Source organism: Penicillium samsonianum, assembly GCF_028829775.1.
Source record: "Penicillium samsonianum strain IBT 33392 chromosome Unknown utg000002l_segment0_segment0, whole genome shotgun sequence".
Classification (NCBI taxonomy): Eukaryota; Fungi; Ascomycota; class Eurotiomycetes; order Eurotiales; family Aspergillaceae; genus Penicillium; species Penicillium samsonianum.
The window spans coordinates 1,234,959-1,258,376 of NW_026643260.1; the positions used below are offsets into that span (position 1 = coordinate 1,234,959).

Genomic DNA, 23,418 nt, shown 5'->3' on the forward strand with positions numbered 1-23,418 from the left:
GCCACGGCTGTCTTACTAATTGGTTCTCCAAATATTATAGGGTTATACCTATAGTTTACGAAGAATGGTGATTCTCGTGTTATAGAGTGTACTATATTATTATATACTAGTTGTGCTATTGGTAATAGTCCTACCTAGTCATCTTACTAGTAGTTCACTCTTTCTATTTATCCGTTGGTTTAGGGATAGTATATAGTAGAGAGTCTAAGCTTAATACCTATTTGATCCGTAAACGATTGCTATATCTTCGATATAAATAACTTATCTCTATCTAATATAATCTTACTCGGCATTCTGTGGTTTACGACTATATATCGTAGCACGATATTCGCTATTTAATCGGCGTTAATAGTTTCTATAGTCGGAATCATATAGGCGTACTTCGTGAGCCTATCGACTATAACTATGATCATATCGTGTCCCTCTAAGACTAGTAGCTTTATAATGAAGTCTATTATAATCCATTCCTAAGGGTGGGATAGCGTCTCAGATAGCTATAGTTCCCTATAAGATGCGTGTCGTGCTAGCTTATTTCTTTAGCACGTATCGCATCCTCTAATATAGAATCGGACCTTTCGGTGTATATTCGGAAAATAGTAGTTTCGCGAAATCTGTTCGATAGTCTTTTCTACCCCTATATATCTATATATAACGTTATTGTGATACCTTCTAATCACTTCGTTTTTAAGTTTTATTAGAATATATATCAATCCGTGTATATAGAATAATCCGTTATCGTCTAGGGCGAGCTTATCGCCTATCCTAGTAAGATGTTAGATTGCGTCTCCTTTTAATTTATCCTTAATCCGTTATAGTAGGTTATCGTCCTTAACCTCGATTATTACGGCTAGTACTTATTTGTTATATAAGATGGTTCCGTCTTAGTTTTATTTTAGTATAGCGGGTTCCGCTACCTTAGTGCTAAGCTTATAATCTAGTCGTCTGCTTAAAGCGTCCGCTTAGCTATTCTCTATTCCTTTATAGTGTATGATTCTAAAATCGTATTATATAAGTGTTTCAGCCTATCGCGCTTATCGTCGTGTGAGAATCTTTATTATTATAAAGAACGTGAGATTCTTATAATCGGTCCGTACCGTTATAGTGTGTTTTACTCCTTCTAGATATACTCTCCAGACTTAGAATACTAACACTATAGCTAATAGTTCCTTATCGTATATATCGTAATTAAGCTCTATAGGGATTATCTTCCTAGACTAGAATACGACCGGTCGGGAAGTCCTATTTTCTTCTTAAGTTAGTCTAGCTCTAAGAGCGTAGTGTAAGGCGTCCGTTTCTAACACGATTAATAGATCGTAGTTAAACGTAGCTATAATCGTTCGCTTATTAAATAGTTTCTTTAGTTCCTAAAACGATATTTCTACTACGTCGTCCTATATAAATATTTGTCCTTTCTTAGTGAATCGGTAGAGTCCGGTTACTATACTAGTATACCCGTCGATAATCTTCCGATAGTAGTTTATAAGTCTAAGGAATTGTTACACTTCTTTAACGTTTCTAGGTATAGGCCATTCTATAATACTTTTAACCTTATCCTCTTCTATACCTAACCCGTCTAGGCTAATACGATATCCGAGGAACCCCGTTTCCTAGATATAAAACTCGCATTTCTTAAGTTTAAGAGTGACCTTCGCGGCTCTCAATTTATATAGTACTAGCTTATTATATTTAATATGCTCCTCGAGCGTTTTAGAGAATACTAAGATATCATCTAGATACGCGACAACGAAGATATTAAGATACTCTTCTAGGGCGCTAAAGATAAAGCGTTAAAAAGTGGCTAGTGCGTTAGTAAGGCCGAATGGTATAACCATATACTTATAGTGCCTATACTTAGTTCTAAATACCGTTTTCCACTCGTGGCTTAGCTTAATCCGAATGCGATAGTACGTATTAGTAATATCATATTTCGAAAAATACTTTGCTCCTTAAATCCGATCCTAAATCTTATAGATTAAGGGTAGCGGGTGTCGATCCTTAATAGTAATCGAATTTAGATATCGATAGTCTATATAAAGTCGAAGGCTCCTATCCTTTTTTGGTATAAAGATAATCGGATATCCCGCTAGTGACTTAGAGGCGCGGATATAACCTTTCTATAGGTTCTCGTCGATATAATCCTTAAGTGCCCTAGATTCTTTCTAAGATAGTTAATAGATAGGTTTAAAAGTAGGTTTTATACCCTCTATCGTATTAATCTTATAGTTAAAGATTCCGTGTTCTAGTAGTACTCCGTCGGCCGGTGCCGTGAAGATATCCCTAAACTCTTAGTATTCGTCTAAAATCCGAGGTTTATCGCTAGTTATATATAGCTTTTCGTGTTTAACAATCATATATTCCGCTAACTTATAGTCGGATATATCTAGTGACTATTCTATCGTGTCTAAGGTAACGCCTATAACTAATACCCTAACCCTTTTCTTATAGGGTTAGTTATTACTACTATTAGTTCGTTAGGTAGACTTCTTTCGACGCGTTTTATAGTCGTCGTATTATTTCGCACACTCGTATCTATTAGATAAGATACGTCCCGTTTACTAGTTAATGCTCGGGTTATACTTCCTAAGCTATAGAATGCCTAAAACGATATTATAGTCTCCTATTTCTAAGATATTGAACTTAATCAATTCTAGGTATCTATAGATAGATATAGGTAGAGTGATAGTTTCCTTACTAACTCCTCCGGAGAGAACTTCTCCGTCAAGTCCTAAAACTAGTATTACTTATAACAACTTCTTAGTCGATATTTATTAGTCCTCCTAAAACCTTAGGTTTATAAAGTTGTTAGTGGCACCCGAGTCGATTAGGGTCCACGCCTTTCCTATAGGTAAGATCACGAATAGCTTAATATAAGTTCCCGATAAGGTTACGGCTAACTACGTCGTTAGACGATTATCGTAATCGTATAGTTATCTTCTATTATACTAAATTCCCTAGTAAACTTATTTCTATTATAGCTTTTTTATCCACTTTAGTGGTCTTGGTTCGATGCTATAATCTAACTTACTAGACCTATAGACTATACACGTTTCGTCGTAGTATATAAGGCTGGCCATTCTGCTATATCCTAGGTGTCGCGTATATCCTTTACACGCGTAAGTGGAATCTTTATAAGGGCATCCTATTAGGTCGTCGCCTTCCTTAATTACTCTAATAAGGTGCTAGTCTAACCTACTAGTCCAAATCTCGCTCTAGAGATAACTAATAAGCTTATCGGCTTCTTTATCGTTACTTAGTTAACGATAGTTCCTAGGACCTTCTAGTGGTGTTTCTAGGATCATATAGTCTATTCCTAGGGGCGTACTTAGCGTTCCTAGGTTAACGGTGGTTTTGGGGAATATGACTAGTATTCCCGGGAGCCCTATATCTAACTCCTAGAGTCCGTAGTGGTCTTAAGACCCGTCTAGCTATACGTCCGCGGCCTATAGTCCTAGTGAGCCCTAGGGCTACTAACTAGCGTCCTCCTAGGATTTATAACCTACTAAGTCACGACTCTAGTTCCGAGGGTTATATTATATCTATCCTTAACTCTCCACTATATCCTAATCGATCTCTAGATAATCGATATTCTGCTCGTCGGCTAACCCTTCAATATATAGGTTGCCCGCTACTATCTCTTCTAGGCTTAGGTTTATCTATCTTACTAAGAGATCTTCTAAGCTTTCTTTACTTAGGTAGTCCTTTCTAGATTCTCGAGTCGTATATAGTTCTTCGCGTGTCGCTCGTATATATTACCGTTTCTCGTATAGTTTCTTCTACTTATATTCCCTTATATAGTGTCCTAGTTTCCTATATATAAAGTAGAGATTCTTTTTACGACGCTCGTTTTATTCGTCTTAAATGGCGTCTAATTCTATTAGTTTAGGGCTATATAGGTCGGGATCCTATAGGGGTCCCTAGTCGCGGCGCCCGTTACTAAACCGGTTAAATCCGTGGCTCTTACCTTTCTTCCACTAGTCTATTTCCCGACGTTCGTGTTATCGCTCGTTATTACGATTGTCGATCTTAACTAAGACCTTAATAAGTTAGTCTAGTGTTTCTAGTCGATCGATTCGTGCTAACTTATCCTTAACATTAGACCTTAGTCCGGCTTCGAAGTATGGGATATACGCTCTATCGGGCAGATCTAAATAAGAGATAATCTATAAGAATTCAGAGGTATAGCTCGAAGTGGAGGTGGTCTATCGGATTCGTTATAGCTTCTTCTTAGCTATTCTTACCGTCTCGATGTCTCCGAACGTATTCTCGAGATATTCTCGGAAGTTATAATATTCGCTAAAGATACTTATCGTTATCGCCGACCATTCTTTAGTTTTCTTTCCGTAGTAATCGCGGATATATAGTTCGAACTAGTCCTATACTTAGCCGCGTAAGTAGGTTGATATAAAGATCACCTTACCGGCTTCGTTAGGTATCTTAGTACTATTCACGTCTAGGTGTATATCTATCTAAGTGAGGAATCCTCGAAGCTTAGTTCGGTTTCCCTTAAAGAACTTAGCCTTAGGTAGTCGTGGTGCCTAGACGGCGCTAATAGGTATAGAGGCGATAACTTAAGTCTTAATCTACTCGAGGTACTCGTCGACCTCGCCGAACTTAGTGCTACTTTTTTCACCGAAGTTAGTAAGTTGATCTATAATCTTCTTGATGTTATACTTAAGCTCGCTAATTTTCTTTTTCTACTTAGCGATAGTGTTATCTCGCTCGATATCGGAGTTAGGTTCCTCTTAAGGCGGAGTAGCCTATTCCCTAGTGGGCTTCTTGCCTAAACCGACGTGAGATATATTATCGTTTGGTGACTCGAAACTTGATTCGAGACGGTCTTTAATATATTACGCACTACTAACTAGTTATAGTTAGGTTAGAAGGATTCGGTTATACTTACCTTATACTTCTTAGGTTTCTAACGTTAACGATCTATTCTCTTAACCGTACTATTGCCTAATAGGCCTTACTATAGGGTGGGTCCTATTGAGGTATCGAGGAACGATACTAGGTAGAGCGCCGAGGAGATCTATACCGAGGTATTAGTCTACTTATAGGTGTTATTAAGTTATAATCAAGTAAAGAGTCACTAAAGTTCTAAAGGTATATATAAGTAACAATGTATGATTGAAGACGAAGAACTAAACTAGATATATGAATGAGTGTCCTTATATATCCCTAAGTTCTTCCCGTGTAGAATGGTAGATCGTAGATAAGTAGAATTGCCTTAGCAGATTCTACTAGTCTACCGTTGACTATTCTACTACTTGTATGATCACGTGACGGCTTCCGTTAGTGGCAGAGGTTTGCTAGTCCATATAGGCATATATATACCAGATATCCTCTAGAAGTGGGTCCTGCTTAGGGCTGATCGTGCTCTTACTCACTAAGCATGATCACGGTTTCTCTTTTCCCTAAACACCCGGGTATCCTAGAGTATAGGATGGTGCACGTGATCTGATGACAGATCGTTCGGTTGGCTCTCGGTGGCCCATCAGTAGTTGCGGTCCCCACAACTGATTGGTGACTAGCATGTCCGTAACATATTACCTTAGTATGAGATAATCTATGATATCTGTATTATCTCATTGTCTATGGTATTAGAAAGGAAGTCATAATATAGTTTTTTACTATATGTAGGATATCTAGGGTTCTTCCTAGATAGAGCCAGTAATTTATATATGATCTCCTTCCTACCATAATAGAAATATACTATACTATTATATTATACACTATTATACACTATTATGCTAAGATAGGCGTTATAACTAAGCGCCCTAAGACCCTAATCTATACGGCCTAAAGCTAATAGAATTAGACGCCACTTAGAATAAGTAAAATAAGTGTCACTAGAAGAATCTCTACTTTATATATAGGAAACTAGGACACTATACGAGAGAATATAAATAGAAGAAACTATACGAGAAACGGTAGTATATATAAGGAATATATAAAGAACTATATACGATATAAGAATCTAGATAGGACTACCTAAGAAAGGAACCTTAGAAGATCTCTTAGTAAAATTAGAAAGCCTAAGCCTAGAAGAGATAATAGCGGGCAACCTATACACTAAAGGGTTAGCTAATAAGTAATATATCGATTATCTAAAAATCGACTAGGATACTATAGAGAGTTAAGGATAGACCTAGTATATCCCCTAGGAACTAAACTATTCCTTAGGATAGTCTAATAACTCTTAAGAATAATAGGTGATCCTAGAGATACCACTAGAAAGTCCTAGCGACTATCGTTAAGAGAGTAACGATAAAGAAGCCGAAGAGCTTATAGGTTATCTCGAAAATAAGATTTAGACTAATAGGTTAGACTAGCACCTTATTATAATAATTAAGGAAGGCGAAGACCTAATAGGATACCCTTATAAAGATTCCACTTACACGTATAAAGGATATATATAACACCTAAAATATAGTAGAATAGCTAGTATTATATACTATAACGAATCGTATATAATCTATAGGTTAGTAAAGTTAGATTATAGTATCGAACTAAGACCACTATAGTAGATAAAGAAGCTATAATAGAAATAGGAATACTAAGGAATTTAGTATAATAGGAGGTAACTATACGATTATAAGAATCGTCTAATAGCGTAGTTAGCTATAACTTCGCTAGGGACCTATATTAAATTATATATAATCCTACCTATAGGAAAGGCGTGGACCCTTATCGACTTAGGATCCACTAATAACTTTATAAACCTAAGGTTTTAGGAAAATTGATAGGTCTCTATAAAGAAGTTATTATAAGTGATACTAGTTATAGGGCTCGACGGAGAAGTCCTCTCCGGAGGAGTTAGTAATAAGACTATCATTTTACCTATATCTATCTATAGATATCTAGAATTAATAAAGTTTAATATTTTAGAAACGGGAGACTATAATATTATATTAGGTATTCTATAGCTTAAGAAGTATAACCTAAGTATCGATTAGCAAACGGGACGTATCTTATTCGATAGATACGAGTATACGAAATAATACGATAATTATAAAACGCGTTAAAAGAAGTCTACCTAATAAGCAGATAGTAGTAATAACTAGTCCTATAAGAAACGAACTAGGGTATTAGTTATAGGCGTTACCCTAGACACAATAGAATAGGCACTAGATATATCCGACTAAGAATTAGCGGAATATATAATTATTAAATACGAAAAGCTATATATAACTAGCGGCGAACCTAGGATTCTAGACGAATACTAGGAGTTTAGAGATATCTTCATAGTACTAGCCGATAGAGTGCTACTAGAATATAGAATCTTTAACTAAAAGATAAATATAATAGAGGGTATAGAACCTACTTTTAAACCTATTTATTAACTATCTTAGAAAGAATCCGGAGTACTTAAGGATTATATTAATAAAAACCTATAGAAAGGTTATATCCGCGCCTCTAAGTTACTAGTAGGGTACCTAATTATCTTCGTACTAAAGAAGGATAGAAGTCTTCGACTTTATATAGACTATCGATATCTAAATTCGATTACTATTAAGGATTGATACCCACTACCTTTAATTTATAAGATTTAGGATCGGATCTAAGGAGTAAAGTACTTTTCGAAGTATAATATTACTAATATATATCACCGTATTCGGATTAAGCTAGGATATAAATAGAAGATAGTATTTAGAACCAAGTACGGACACTATAAGTATATAATTATACCATTCGGTCTCACTAACGTACTAGCCACTTTCTAACGCTTTATCTTTAGCGTACTAGAAGAGTATCTTAATATCTTCGTTATCGCGTATCTAGATAATATCTTAGTATTCTCTAAAACGCTTAAAGAGTATATCAAATATAACTAGCTAGTACTATATAAGTTAAGAGCTATAAAGGTCACTCTCAAACTTAAGAAATACGAGTTCTATATCTAGGAAATAGGATTCCTCGGATATCGTATTAGCCTAGATAGGTTAGGTATAGAAGAGGATAAGGTTAAAAGCATTATAGAATAGCCTATACCTAGGAATATTAAGAAGTGTAACAATTTCTTAGACTTACAAACTACTATTAGAAGATTATCGATAGGTATACTAGTATAGTAACCGGACTCTACTAATTCATTAAGAAAGGATAAGTATTTATATAGGACGACGTAGTAGAAATATCGTTTTAAGAACTAAAGAAACTATTTAGTAAGCGAACGATTATAGCTACCTTTAACTATAATCTACTAATTATATTAGAAACGGACGCCTTAGACTACACTCTCGGAGCTAGACTGACTTAGGAAGAAAACGGGATTTCCTAACTAGTCGCATTCTAGTCTAGGAAAATAATCCCTATAGAACTTAATTATAATATATACGATAAGGAACTATTAGCTATAGTGTTAGTATTCTAAGTCTAGAGAGTATATTTAGAAGGAGTAAAACACACTATAACAATATAAACCGATTATAAGAACCTCACGTTCTTTATAACGACGAAGGTTCTTATATAATAATAAGCGCGATAGGCTAAAACCCTTATAGAATACGATTTTAGAATCATATATTATAAAGGAATAGAAAATAGCTAAGTAGACGCTTTAAGTAGACGACTAGATTATAAGCTTAGTACTAAGGTAGCGGAACCCACTATATTAAGATAAAACTAGGATAGAACTATCTTATATAATAAATAAGTACTAGCTATAATAATCGAGGTTAAGGATAATAACCTACTATAATAGATTAAAGACAAATTAAAGGGAGACGTAATTTAACACCTTACTAGAATAGGCGATAAACTCACCCTAGACGATAACGGATTATTCTATATATATAGATTAATATATATCCTATTAAAACTAAAAAACGAAGTGATTAAAAGATATCACGATAATATTATATATAGATATATAGGGGTAGAAAAGACCGTTAAATAGATTTCGCGAAACTATTATTTTCTAAATATATATTAAAAGGTCCGACTTTATATTAGAGGATACGATACGTGCTAAAGAAATAAGCTAGTATAACACGCACCTTATAGAGAATTATAGCTATCTAAGACACTATCCCACCCTTAGGAATAGATCACTATAGACTTTGTCACGAAGCTACTAGTCTTAAAAGGATATAATATAATTATAGTTATAGTCGATAGGCTCACGAAATACGCCTATATAATCCTAACTATAGAAACTATTAACGCTAACTAGATAGCGAATATTATACTACGGTATATAGTTATAAACTATAGAATACTAAGTAAGATTATATTAGATAGAGATAAGCTATTTATATCGAAGATATAGTAATTATTTATAGATTAAAAAGGTATTAAGCTTAGACTCTCTACTATATACTATCTATAAACTAACGGATAGATAGAAAGAGTGAACTAGATATTAAAATAGTACCTACGACACTATATAAACTACTAGTAAGACAACTAGGTAGGACTATTACTAATAGTATAACTAGTATATAATAATATAGTACACTCTATAATATAAGAATCACCATTCTTTATAAACTATAGGTATAATCCTATAATATTTAGAGAACCAATTAGTAAGATAGCTATAGTAGAATTAGTAAGACTAAAGGCTAGCGGACTAAAATAGTTATACCTATAACTATCTAGAGATATTAACTTTATTAATTTATATATAAAGAAGTACTATAACTAATAATACTAGGAGGGACCTAACCTAAAGAGGGGGGAAAAGGTTTATCTTTTACACTATAATATTAAAACTAAGCGACCTAGTAATAAATTAGACTATCTACGACTAGGACCATTCGAAATTAAAGAAAAATTAGAACCGGTCAATTATCGCTTAAGGCTACTAGAAAGTATATAAAAACTCCACCTAGTATTCTATATCTCGTTACTCGAACCCGTACTAAATAACGCTAAACTTATAATAAATATAGAAATCGAAGAAGAAACTAAAAACGAATATAAGGTTAAGGAAATTCTAGAAATAAAATAAATAAGCGGAAAGCCTTACTACCTAGTGAGATAGAAGGGGTACGATACCTCTAAAAATATATAGGAACCTATTAAGAACCTAAGGGGCTACCCCTAGCTAGTTTAATAGTTCTACTAGAAGAATCGCCGACTAGGAAAGATAAGTCTATCCCTTCTAAAATAGAAGGGGATAGGGGACTAAATATCTAGGTTAGAGTAGGATTCTCTAACGTAGCGGTAAGAATCTAAGTATCGTGCTCTTCGGTAAGATAATCTAGCTTAGCGAGGTCCTTAGAAGACGGAGGATCTTTAGTATCTAACTACTCTATAACTATAGAGTTATACTTTAATATCTAACTACCACGATCCTTAAGAAACTATTATTATTTCTAAAGGCGAAGTATTTTTAATATCGTCTAATTTATTTACTAAGAATATTTAAGCTACTACTTTTAGGCTTACTCTAACTCTATCGCCACTTTCTAACGATCGCGTTTAAGCGATTCCTACTCACGATTATTATAGAAACGCTTTATATATTTACGACTATAACGGGTACACTCTATATAGTTCTAACTCTTCGAGTCTATAATATAGTTAATAAAGTTATAGGAATAGTGTTCGTAAGGAGTATTAACAATCGAACCCGCTATAAGGATAGTGTTATATTAATATAATCTATTTCTCTTACACACTTCGTTAGAAATAGGTATAGTGAGAAGATAATATTAAGAAAAAGAGAAAAATAAAAACGACACCACTTACTAAAGGGGGGTCGATAACTTTAAAGGCTTTAAGGACGAAACCCTAAAAGAGGGGGAGGTGATATTACGGGCACTCCTATCACTAATTAGCGGAGATCTATAAGCTATACCGATAGGCCACTAAGAGCTAACTAACTAATAAGTTATATAATACACTATAGAAATATATAGTCTTTCCGTTATACCCTTATAATATAGAATAATATATAGTGTTAACGAGCCTAAGATAAGTTATATCGTAAGGAACTATAGATCCTATAATATAGGTAATCGTATAATAGCAACTATTATAGGATCCCTAGGGATCTAGCGAGTAGGACACGTGACTAAGGCATATCGTAGGAGTAGGCTTATCCTAGGATAGGACTAGTTATAGGATAGCCGTAGGATATACTTAGCTAAGTATAACCCTAGTATTTTATAGGAAAAGGTTGATCGTAGGATACGCCTAACTAAGCGTGACTCTAAGACCTACTCTATAGGAGTATACCTAGGAGTATACGGTGACTCTAATATCTACCCCTAGGGGGTAGACTAGGGAGTAGGCACGAAGGATATATAAGGACACTCATTCATATACTTAGTATAGTTCTTCGTCTTCAATCATACATTATTACTTATATATATCTTTAGAACTTTAGTGACTCTTTACTTGATTATAACTTAACAACACCTACGAGTAGACCAATACTTCGGTATAGATCTCCTCGGCGCTCTACCTAGCATCGTTCCTCGATACCTTAATAGGACCCATCCTATAGTAAGGCCTATTAGGCAATAGTACGGTTGAGAGAACAGATCGTTGACGTTGGAAACCGAAGAAGCATAAGGCAAGTATAACCGAACCCTTCTAACCTAACCGTGACCAGTTAGTAGTGCGTAACAATAGGCCAAAGTGGCACCATGAGGATCCATACGGATCCTTATGGGGGTCCATAATGACTAGAGACGCAGCTCATATGCCCGAAATGAGTCCTGTGGATCTCACTATCGGTCGTAGAGGATATATCTGTAACGTCGCTTATACTACGTCTAGTCAAATAAAGATATACGCGAAGCCGCTTTAGGTAGGTAGACAAATCAATAGGGATAACGAACGACTATAAGGCACGCGCTAAAGGAGGGACTGGTAAAGGATAGGTGAGAGGAAGGCTAGGTAGGAGTTTTACAATTTTGTTTCGAGGATAGGGAGTATATAGAGGATTTGCAAGACGTGCTGCGAGATTATATCGTGTGGAATATGGAAGTTATAATACAAGATACCGATTTCTCAAAGCTATTAGAAGAGTTCCGTCTTTACAAAAGGCTGTTTTTCGTTCAATATGGAATTAAAGGTTAGATTAAGAGCAATCAAAGCTAACACCTCAAGTGACACAGCAAGATAAATTTCCTTACCAACCTATAAATTACACCACAACCCCTTTACGTTCGGGGATTTGAAGCCCCACTCCAAAGTGAGGAACGTCATCATTAGCCAGGGGTACCCCTAGGTGCGATATCAACTCTATGTCTGCATAGGTGCTCGATTGTCTCAATGAGCTTCTGACACATGATGCCTGTAAATTTCATCCGTATCAGCTAAAGCGGTTTTGGCTAGCGATAATCATTGATACCCACTCGAAGATAAGATGTAATGTCGGGTTTGCGATAAATTTCCGTCGTCATTGGATGTAGAGGGTATCAGAAGAATGTAAATATCGTGAATTTCGAAACTCAACGGGGATGAAAGGAGATTATCGGGGAATTTGGACGTATTTATAAACTTCTCGGGGCGCGGCGATGGCCCGGTGTATATTTAAGCCCATCAGTTCTTTCCATCCAACTATCACTTTATACACCTCCGGCTTTCATTTCCTACGCCTGAGATCCCGCATTGCATTTCAAATGTATTTTCAATAAGACTTGTGACTCTATTCATACAGCAGCTGTCCCACATTAGAAAACGTGATAAATGCTCAGAGAAAGCAAACTTGCTCATCCAACCCTTCTTCCGGCAGATACTACATATTACCGCTCACCCTCAGCATGGAAGACTTATCAGCCACTTCTAGTACTGCTAGAGCCAATATGGCCGCTTTCGCCATGAAGTAGCAACTCCAATGGAATCAAATGAAGCGAAGAGATGATCTTCCAGCCTATGGAACATTCATCACAACATATCTTAATCAATGAGATATTGCCCGGATATCCAAGTCCCGGAGCACCTAGCCCTTATGATTCCAATCCGTATGCGTAATTTGAGCTGTAGATCATTGAAATATCTGATCATTGAGCGATCTTATTTAAGTATACCTCAAAGGAGAAACGAGAGGGAAATGAGAGAATCGAGAGAAAAATGAGACAGAGGTAAAAGAGAAGTAAAAAAAGCGTAATGAAAAGAGCAACAAAAGGCAATACAATATACTGTGAACGGGATAGATTAACATTTAGAAGGAATTGACATCATACAATTTATGTTTGGAAAAACATAGAGATGAAGTTTTGTTCTATCGTTCGTCTCCTCACCAGAGTCTAGGCATATTATCATTTCTCTACTCGGATCCGCACAACTAGTACACACTCATTAGAAGTTTGTATGGATACATAATGAGTTAATTGCTTAGCGCTGATTACTAGAGTCAAAATCGGTTTTACCTTATTCCCATACATTCATCCCTGACTATTTTTGAAGTGTCGCTACGGTAAGTCTACCTTACTCGTGCAAGATAGAGGACCCAAGAGATATGTTCTACGGTTTAGAGAACAAGTTCCTGAATAATTCAAACAGTCTAGGCAGATGGAATGTGTGGTGTGACGGTTTTGCTTCGTCTAGCGGAGGCAACAGCATACTTCGCAAGAAACGCCATTTTGCGGTTATACCAGGTGACCCACTACTCCGTACTCAGCCTAATTACCAATGCCATGCATGGGCCACAAAGAGCCTCATTTGCTCCTTTGCTAGACGGACCTGCCATCGATATTGCTCCGGCTGACCGGATCTAGGACTCCACTAGCTTGATTCCCCCGACGCTAGCGGATAATTAATTCCAGGGTAGCTTCTTCTGGCTATTATGGGCCCCCACTCTTTTCTCCCTCATAAAAGCCAGCAAAGGCTTAGCATTCTTGGCAAGTTTTTGTTCTGGATCTCAACCCTTAACTTCTCACACAAGACACAAGACTGATCGGTGACATGGCGCGATCATTTGCAGATAACAACGCAATACCCAACGGCTGGCGTACTCGACACCCGGGATCTGCCATCTGGATCGTCATCGCTATCTTTCGGGGCTTTTTGGAGGCATTTTTCTACAGTATCTACTACATCCCGAGCCCTTTGCGCCAGAGTCCAACGTGGACCTACCGTCAGGCCTGCATGATACGGCTTCTCGAGAGAGTCTTTCATATTATCACGGAATTGGTTTCACGCAATCTTTGAGCCTGGAAGCGGGCAAAATCGGCGATCGCTGGGTGACCATAGACCCAGCGCCAGCGGCCGCATATTGCGGTGACTTCGCGAGTGACACTATCAAACCAGAGACGGTCGGCGGTACCTGGTATCCAAGTCTACCATTGAAACAGTCGCTGCTGGAAGAACAAGGCCTAGTGGTTTTGTCCTTTAATTCTGGCTCGCTCCTATGGCTGACTGGACGGCCGGAGGACTCAGGCCCCACTGCAACTATGCTGAACAACAGTCTGGGCAACAATACTCGCTCTTTTTGGCTGCAGTACCGTCTCGCCGGTGGCAGTAACCCAACACCATATCCCGGGGCCATGCAAGACGCGGTAACAGCATACATCTACCTCACCAAAGACATGGGAATATCCCCATCGCGCATTGTTCTCGCAGGCGATTCCACAGGCTCGACCATTGCAGTCGCACTGCTGCGCTATCTTACCTCCATCAAGGAGGTAAAAGATCATGAACTCGCCGAGCTTCCACCTCCAAAGGCATGTCTTTTGTTTTCGCCCTCGGTCGAGTATTGCTTCGAAGGTGATCCGGAGGCTGTCAGCGCAAATAGGAATATTAAGACCGATTATGTCGAGGCGCGTATGATGGCATGGGGTGCAAGGGCAATTGCGTTACCTGAGACCGTGCGACTGGATGATCCGTATATCTCTCCAGCGCTGCATCCATTTGCTAAGCCGGTTCCAATTTTCGTTCAGGCGGGTGGCGCGGAGGTTCTCGCTGATAGTGTTCGTGGATTTGCCACCGCGATGAGCTCTGTCCCGGGCAATGTGGTAGAACATTTTGAAGTTCCAGATGTGCCACATGATATTTATGTTGTGGGCACTATTGTCGGATGGCCGAAGGAGCAAGAAGAGATCCATGAAGCTGCGGCCAGATTTGTTCTACAATAAGCTTTTAGCTTTTCACCATGTCATTTCATTTGATTCTACATTACATCTGTTTTTGGCAAAGAGAATCGCCCAGTTCGTCCATGGTCAAGCGATACTAGAACCCAGTAGCCTAGCGTTTTGTAGGGCTGGTACAGAAGTAAAGTGTTCAGCCAATACTGTATCTATACCCTCTACTTGTCTTACCTGACACACGAGTATACCAGCATGTCCTCCCAGCTACTCGTTTGCTCTACGGCTGGGTCGAGTAATGATTCAGGGTTGAGTGAAGTCTTGGAGGGAGGGGGGGGTCTTCGATCGTTCACCAATAAACGCCAAGTCCGCAGCATTCAACGCAATATCGTGCTTTCCGGCCTGCGTGGGTCGATGCATGATGACGAGGAAATCGAGGATCAAAGGCGCGCCCGTTCCGCCCTCTGAGTGCATTCGAAGAATGTCGCAGGACGATTTCGGGTACCAGGAACACCTGGCCTTTGCTGACCTCGGTCCAAACCTCAAACCTGACGCGGTACGTGGGATCGGTTGACACGTCGATTAATACCACCATTGTCGTTTGTTGTTGACTATTCAAATACCACCAATGAGCATTGCGGCGGAGCTATTCGAAGCTCCCGATGTCAAGAACGAGGGAAGGATATCGGTCGGTGGCCCTAGGTACATGCTTCGGACCAAGCGACCAGTCTCGTTCCTTACTAGACACGACTCCACGGGTTCGCGCTGACCCTGTGCCGACAAAGTCGGGGTTTCGCGATGTATATCCCGTAGAGAGGGCGAGGGGAGTATTATTGCGTCTGGGGGCGCGATAAGCTCGTCTGATTCTTTTGAAATGGTTGGGCGAGATGAGAGCGCTGCGGGAAGTTTTGGAGTGAGTGTTGACCTTGCTGAAGTCGAACACCACCAATGGCACCCGCTCACTGGGGTTGGAATAGCTTGCTGGTTTCGCCTACGGTTAATCATATCGAGTCATGTTAGGTGTGTCTGGAGCACATCGAGAACAACTGGGCCAAAGGATTGAGTACAAACCTCGGCACGAGTTGAAATTCGTGTCCCCACCATCACGCCTTCCGTGTCCGACCCAGCCAACCCTATCCGCAATGAAGTTGGAGTGTGGGCTTGTCCAGCTTCAAGTATTCCACGTTGGGTACGGTGTCGATAAGATATTCAAGTCGTCAAATCGAGTGCTCAAATACTGCTGATATAGGGACGATGGGTGTATGTAGTCGATGACCTAAGGATGAAATGCTGTTTGTAGTAAATAGGCCAAGCGACTAACACACCTTCACATGTGCTTGATGTAGGCACATAACACGGAGGAAATTAAAGATCATCTCTGGTGAAAGTGATCTAGTATATTCTTATTCTTTTTAAAGACGTGCCCTTGTAAAAGAGTCAGCAGTCTTCTCTATGGTACCTGCTAATGATAGAAAAATAGTACAAAAAGTAGATAACCAAAACATACAACAGCCAAAAGAATGGCGGTGGTTACCCGGAGCATGAACAAATCAGGATGTTCTCCGAACCGGTGTGTTCCACCGAAATCCATCTGGCCTGGCCAAGGCGTCCTTACCCGGACTCCGCAACCTTGCCCTTAACCTAGGCGGTGAAAATGTTATTGTAGCATATCATGGGGTTGCCGGTGACGGTATTGGCTGTAGTGGGGTTGTTGGTGGTGGCGGAAGCTGGATTGAGATGGCATTGCTCTGGTTTAGCGGGAGCGTTTCCGGAATCTAGCTTGTTGTAAGTTGAATTTGCATCGTAAAAGACGTTGTCCGGAGTGTAGCTGGGCTGACTGGCGAGACGTCGATTGTCGGAAATGACGAAGTCGGAGAAAGCGCTGATAAGTACGTGCTCGGACGACTCGGTGTCGGAATGTTGGAAAGATGATATGTTGCCGCGTACGAAGCGGGTGAGCCGCGTGAAATGTGGGGAAAGGTGATGTGCGTCGAATGGAGAGGCACCGACGAAAGTGAGGTGCGTCTGCGTGGTAGGAGAGGCACTTGTGGTGTACGTCGAATGGAGAGGTATTGACCGCGTGGGTAACGGATTGTGGGGTGCGTCGTAGGAGAGGCACTGTGGAAGGTGTATGTCGTGGGAGAGGTACTGGCCGCGTTGATAGCGGATTGTGGGATGAAAAGTCTGCGCGAGAAAACCCTCCATAGTGACATGCTGAGACTGTTTGTATGTGTTTAGCCTGGCCGGTTGACGATGACGATGGTGACGATGGTGTCGATGGCGCGACAAATAGAGAGGCGATTGCAGGATACAGATGAAGACAGCATAAAGAGTCAGTTGAAGAGAGCTTCTGAGGACTCATAACCTGTCAGGAGAGGACTACGTCGAGGTGCATGGTGTAATGTGGGATATGGATTGGAGAGTTCTAGAAGCTAGTTCTAGACTATGGAAATTGACAAGTTTAGTGTCCGCATTGTGATGTTTCCTTACAAGATCAACGAATGGTTTGAAAATTTTCCATTGCAGGTCTAGATACAGAGTTGAGGACTTGCTTGGTTTCACCACAGAGGCTACTCATCCTGAACACCACGTAAAGGTGCAAGTCTTGCTCAGGTGTCGCACACAGGACCCGTGCGACTGGGTTTGGGGAAACGGGAAGGGAAAAGGGGGAGAGGGAAGGGGAAGGGGGGAGAGGGAAGGGGAAGAGGGAAGAGGGAAAGGGAAGGGGCGAGAAAAAGGGGGGGTGCTCCTGAACGTCAATGGAAAGCTGAGGAAAGTACAGTCTGTTATCCACAGAGGTCGCAGGAGGAACGTGTCCAAGCCGCGACATGCTTCGTGCCATAGGTCAGGACCGAGGCCCCAGCCCGTTTCAGACTAACCTGAACCGCATCAAAGATCAATCAGTGCCCTCAGGATACCCTTTGGACAACAGGAACACAATGTGCAATGTGGACCTGGAGCGTGGGGGAGAGAAGAAAGAAGAAAGGAAACAAATTGGGGGGGGGGGGGGGAGGGGGTATTTATATTTTCCCAGTGGCTTAAGGACGAGGAAGCTGAGGTAGGTGACGATTTTTGACTAAAAGGGAAGGCACGTCGTGACATGGGATGCCTGAATGGCTTATCAAACACTTCATTTAGTCCTACCTAGGTAACATGACATCGCTGATAACGAGAATTATCTATAAGCTGGTTGCAAGATCATAAGACACATTAACAGGCTTTTGTGCAAGCTATTCTCATTCGTCGCTGACAAGACCACGAACATAAGGCTTGTTATTGGCATAGCACTGGATTTCCTGTTCCTTGGGAAGAGTGCCATCTAGAATGTAAGCTTTAGCAACTCGATCCGTGCAATCTGATCTGTCACGTCTTGAGCTATGCCCATAAGCATGATTAACAATCAACCGGGCATTTTGGCCCATCTCGGCTAAGAGCCTTCTTCCATTGCGCAACGGGGTCGCAGGGTCATATGGGGAAGCGATAAGGAGGGTAGGGGTCTTGAGAGTGTGGTTGAGATTGCCGCGATACACCTCCGAAGGACGGTCCCAATAGGTATTGTAATGTCGACAAGGCAGAACTGCAAAGAAACGAGAGTTGCCAGCCATCCAGCTCCGGGCACACATGGTCTCCCACAACTGATCCCACCAGTCAAGTCCGTCTGGAAGGGGTGCATCGTACGCATCTGAACAGATCACCAGAAATTCGAGTTCACTCGAAGATGGAACATATGGATACGATGGCTTCTCGGAATGGTCGCTCCACGAGAGGTCCAGAGCATTGGCTGCTAGAGTTGCATTCCCTGCTTCAAGTTCATAGAGCATCTGTGCGGTACCTGGCCAGTCCATCGGTCTATACATAGCCCGATAGAGTACCCTCTCCACGAGCGCTGAGTAGGTGACCAGGGAAGGTCCGGCTGATTCCGTGTAAGCGGATTGTGGGCGAGCCTTGAGCGACTCCAGCAGCTGGGCCATACGTTCTTCCAGCTGTGTGAGGGTGACGGGGCCGTCCTGGTTAGGAACAGGAGTGGCCAATGCACACCACTCTGGACCGGCATTGATACACTCCCCTAAGAACCCGTCGCGCCACGCATCTGTCGCATTATCAAGAGCAGTCCAGCCAAACCCGCCTAAGAGGCGATGATCCCTGACATATTCAGTACCATCGAGGATCAAGCGACCCGCTCGGGTGGGAAACATGTTGACATATGTCTGACCAATCCCAGTACCATAGCTAACCAAGTATCCCGTAACTTCTTCTTCATGAAGTGCTTTTCGGATCTCATCTAGGTCGCGTGCCACCGAGGCCGTGCTGACGAAGCGACCAAAATCACCCAGCCGTTGCTGACAGGCAAGGAACGTGGCGTTGTTCATGGCATCCGCGGCCTCTAGTTGGTTCTTTGGAGCCTCCTCGCGATATCGGAGTGCTAGGAGTGACCATCGGTCCCGGAACCCGTTTTGAGGGAAACATGCCGCGGCAGGTAGTGAGAAATTAACACCGCGGGGGTCCCACCCCAGCACATCGAGTTGTCCGTCACTGAAGCGGTTAGTCATCTCCTCCGCGGTTTCCCAAAGGTAGGATGTTCCGCTTCCTCCCGGGCCTCCCGGGTTTATGATGATAGTGCGCTCACTCCTGTAGCTCTTGGGTGGAATACTAGGATCGTTCCTATGAGCCAGACCGGCGACTTGGAATTTGGTAACTGCAATGCGGACGATACGAGTGTCTGAAGAGTTGTGATAATCCAGTGGGAGATCCAAGTATCCACACAGGTAGATGCCCCGGCCTGTGCTCCCCCGGCTCCAATGGTTGGGATTGGGGTCGAAGAGGGCGGCCCATGATTGCTGCGGAGTCCGGTCGTCCAGTGGCGGTGGACGACTGGTATCAGTGCAGGGGATAAACTGGAATGGGTCGTCTTCTTGTGGGAATGACCCATAGGGCGAGTCTTCGACTTGAGGATCGTCTCGGAAGACCCAGCGCTGCGCTGGGGTAGGGGATTTACCGAACCCCACCAGGCCCACTATCCCTGCGGCTGCTGCAATCCAGACGATGGTTCTCCAGGGCCATGTTCGAGGCGGAGGTGTAGGGGTGAGTTTTATTTTCTCCATCACGAAGTTCCCAGCGGACCAAGGTGCATATTCCTGTCTAAGAGGGCAGTCGTGAGGTTTTGAGCTTCGAGCTGTCGGGAGCACGCCATCGTCGGAGTTCGGGCCATTTTCGGTGTTTGCAGGGGTTGTTTCTAGGGTAACCCGGCGCTGTGGGCATTAGCGCGAATATATATTGGAGTGGTTTGTTCTCGCAATTCGGACTACCATAGTAGTCTTGGTGATAATTTAGCGAGTGAAGAGCGAGGGCTAGGGAACCAACCTGCTTACCATACAACCGGCTTTCCCGTATAAATCTTTACAATAGAAAAGCGTGGTGGAATGAACTAGATGCGTATTTTCGGTACGGATATAGTTACAAGCCGATATAAGGGTTGCTTCGACAACGCCATGCTAACTACACAACGTTGAAAATATAGTTCCAGAGCCGTGAAAGCTAGAAAGTAGAACTAGCCCTCAACTTCACGCTTCCGGGCTTTCTGATTCTTGCCAAGGATGACTGTACTTAGGTCACCCACCGGTAGCGAAAAGGGGAAATCAACCGCATCGAGGATCTGTGCAATGAAGATATGCCAGATCGGAAGGCAGAGCGCGAAGTTGAACGCACCAGCCGCCTATTGATGCATAAATCAGTACAAGTTCAAGATAGAGGAGATCAATAGACGTATTTGCAACATACCTTTTGTAATTTCGCTGCCAGCACCAGGTTTCCTAGCGCCGTCTGGAAGTATGTGCCTGCAAATAACCCAAATGTAATCACGAGCAGGAAGAGCGCGAGGAAGAGGCAGATGTTGGTGCGGAGGGAGCAAATCATGTATACGAAGGTGAGGAGAGCGAGGGTGACGTAGTAGAAGCCTGTGAATATTATGTTAGCATCTGTGCGCATACATAATCAACTGCGATAGATAAAACTCACCGACAGTGGCGCTGTATTCAGCCGTCTGCATGCCTTCCAGTGTGTTGCCGTCAGGTGAGTACATTGTGCCAACGGCAAAGGATGGCATGAGCGATGTGCCCTGAACCAGCCAGAAGGTACCTGTGAACCGGTGGGTTATGATTAGCAAAGGCATGGATGAATTCATGAGATGGTCCACCACCAACTGAACATACCATATGTAAAGAATAACGCGCAGGAAAATGTATTCCCTAGGATCCATTCGCCAATCGCTCCGAATATTTGTACCATTGCGCCGAAGAAGATATAGACCGGTCTAGCAGATGGGGCTGTTAGTATTGCCCTTCCTGTGGTATCATTGTGGTGTCTCTTACAGGATGGCAGCACCGTTTCCGCCAGCTCCTCTCCAGCCCATAGTAATCATTGCGGTCGGTGTCGCAGCCAACAGGAAACCCATCAACGAGATCGGCGTGGGATTACCGAATGTGGAACGCAGCTTTCCTGCATTTGGTGTCTTGGGGCTGAGGTACAACTTTTCAAAAACATCTCGTGGGATAGGGAGCATAACACTCTCAGCTGTTTGATAGCGACGAAGCATCTCGGCCGTAGTGGTCTCATGCTTGTCGCTGATGTTGTCGTCGGACATTTTGGGATTCAAGGCACGGATTCCCTTTTAAAAAGACCTGGCAAATCAACGTCAGACGGCGGCTCAATGGTTCTGTTCTGCTCGAAAACTGGAAAGAAAAGACAAACCAGACCACGATCCGCAGTCCTTTTATGCTCTTTCATCCAGTCCCTGATCCGGCTATCTATCATACACACCTTCTTGTTTGGACCAAAGCTCCGTACTATTCCCCACAATCCCCAGCCTAACCCCAGATTTGTTCCGTCGGACTTACCGCCAAGAGGTACCTAGGTAGGCACTAACCTGATCCTAGAGCATAGCCCAAAGTTAAAGCTGTGTGATTTAGCTTGCAGAGGTCGCAATTGGGCAGTATAATTCGCTGGTCAAATCACACTAGATGTAGAACGGGTCGGAATAACCACTTATTCTCTCCAAGGATCCGTGTTGGCCTGGGGTAGATAGTGGGGCAAATGCCGTATGTACCATGGTCAGGCCCGCTTCCCATTCGTCAGGCCCGCTTCCCATTCCAAGGTTTGGTTGTGTTTCCCCGCGATGGTGTTGAGAGCCGAGGGAATCGATCTGCGAGTCGGCTATTTAGTAGTTGTGTTGCATCGATGGTAGTTGGGTATAAAAGGCTGCACTCACCCGATATAGACATGCCCAGACCTTGGCCATACTTTCTTGGCTGGCTGGTGGCACCAATAGAAAGAGCGTTCGGTAAAGCTTGCATCGGTCAAGCCATCTTGGCAGCCTCGGCAGTTGGACTGGCCGATATAGCCGCGGTTCGGCCAGATGATACTCCGTCCTTGTGGATTGTGTGGAGTTAGAGAAAACCTGGGGTCCCAGTGGAGCTTCCAGGAGGATAATTCATGACGTCGGGCACAACAGATTACCATGGTGGTCGATACAAAGAGCCAATCATGGAAGGTTAGAGTTGTGTCTACGGGTATTGTAGAATATTGTACGCCGCCATTGTTACCGCCATTGCTGTTATCGACCCATGACCTTGGCCCAATCCAAGAGATTCGGTCCAGGCGTAGAACAAGGGGATCTTTTTGGCATCAGGCTGGGCCACAAGACTTGCATCCTCGTATCCTAGTAAGAAGGATGGTTCACGATGGAACAAATAGACACAATCTGTGAAGCATTACAGGAATGATACTCCAAGCAGTACATGGATGTAAACATTCTGGAATTTTTCTCCAAATACCCCAACAAGCGGAACAATCGATGAAAAGTGGTTTGAGTCCTTTGTGCGCAACAAGACATCTACCTTGCGACACGAGTTGCGGCACCAGTTATAGCGCGAGTTACACCATAACACAAGTCATGGTAGGGGGTACAGCACAAGTTGCAGCACAAGCCAATTTACAACAAGGAACCTACATATGTAGACGCGTAGAGCAATATAGGGGTAACATATTTAGATGGGACACATCTTCTCCAAGCGCCCGGACAAGCCGAACAATTGATGAAAAGGTGTTCGCATCGTATAGGGTTGCGTAAGCCCAATGACAAAGTAAGACTTTGACTATACCGAGTCACAGCCAAGTCGCGGATTCAAAGAAAAGTAAAACTACCAGTGCCAATTTGCCAGTTGAAAACCACCAGACTGACTACTGGAGAAGAGAAGAGAAGAGAAGAGAAGAGAAGAGAAGAAAAGAAAGATGGGGACGCTTTATACTCCGGGGTCGGAGCTCAGAGCCAAGTTGTTCCGGATACGGTTAGGGTAGTGGTGCCAAACTGGCAGCCGGTTGGGAGACTAATACCTATGTAGGTAATGAATGAAGTGCAGGGAATGAATGTATGTCTGTG

At 42.0% G+C, this 23,418-nt stretch overlaps 5 protein-coding genes across 5 annotated transcripts; 2 read left to right on the plus strand and 3 right to left on the minus strand.

Moving 5' to 3' along the window:
- Nucleotides 1–13,866: 13,866 nt before the first annotated feature.
- N7471_002321 (Alpha/beta hydrolase fold-3) lies at nt 13,867–15,035 on the plus strand (the record flags this gene model as incomplete). The annotated part of the gene is made up of 2 exons (XM_057275041.1): nt 13,867–13,987; nt 14,044–15,035. The coding sequence occupies 2 exons, from the start codon at nt 13,867–13,869 to the stop codon at nt 15,033–15,035; spliced, it is 1,113 nt and encodes a 370-aa protein (XP_057139679.1).
- A 204-nt stretch (nt 15,036–15,239) lies between these two features.
- Nucleotides 15,240–15,452, plus strand: N7471_002322 (uncharacterized protein; the record flags this gene model as incomplete). Its single annotated transcript, XM_057275042.1, has 1 exon — nt 15,240–15,452. The coding sequence occupies one exon, from the start codon at nt 15,240–15,242 to the stop codon at nt 15,450–15,452; it is 213 nt and encodes a 70-aa protein (XP_057139680.1).
- A 1,173-nt stretch (nt 15,453–16,625) lies between these two features.
- Nucleotides 16,626–17,189, minus strand: N7471_002323 (uncharacterized protein; the record flags this gene model as incomplete). Its single annotated transcript, XM_057275043.1, has 1 exon — nt 16,626–17,189. One exon carries the CDS (start codon nt 17,187–17,189, stop codon nt 16,626–16,628), a length of 564 nt encoding a protein of 187 aa, XP_057139681.1.
- Nucleotides 17,190–18,220: 1,031 nt separating this feature from the next.
- On the minus strand, nt 18,221–20,086 carry N7471_002324 (uncharacterized protein; the record flags this gene model as incomplete). The annotated part of the gene is made up of 1 exon (XM_057275044.1): nt 18,221–20,086. One exon carries the CDS (start codon nt 20,084–20,086, stop codon nt 18,221–18,223), a length of 1,866 nt encoding a protein of 621 aa, XP_057139682.1.
- A 446-nt stretch (nt 20,087–20,532) lies between these two features.
- Nucleotides 20,533–21,624, minus strand: N7471_002325 (putative plasma membrane ammonium transporter (Ato3); the record flags this gene model as incomplete). Its single annotated transcript, XM_057275045.1, has 5 exons — nt 20,533–20,697; nt 20,763–20,938; nt 21,000–21,119; nt 21,194–21,294; nt 21,353–21,624. 5 exons carry the CDS (start codon nt 21,622–21,624, stop codon nt 20,533–20,535), a joined length of 834 nt encoding a protein of 277 aa, XP_057139683.1.
- Nucleotides 21,625–23,418: the final 1,794 nt, after the last annotated feature.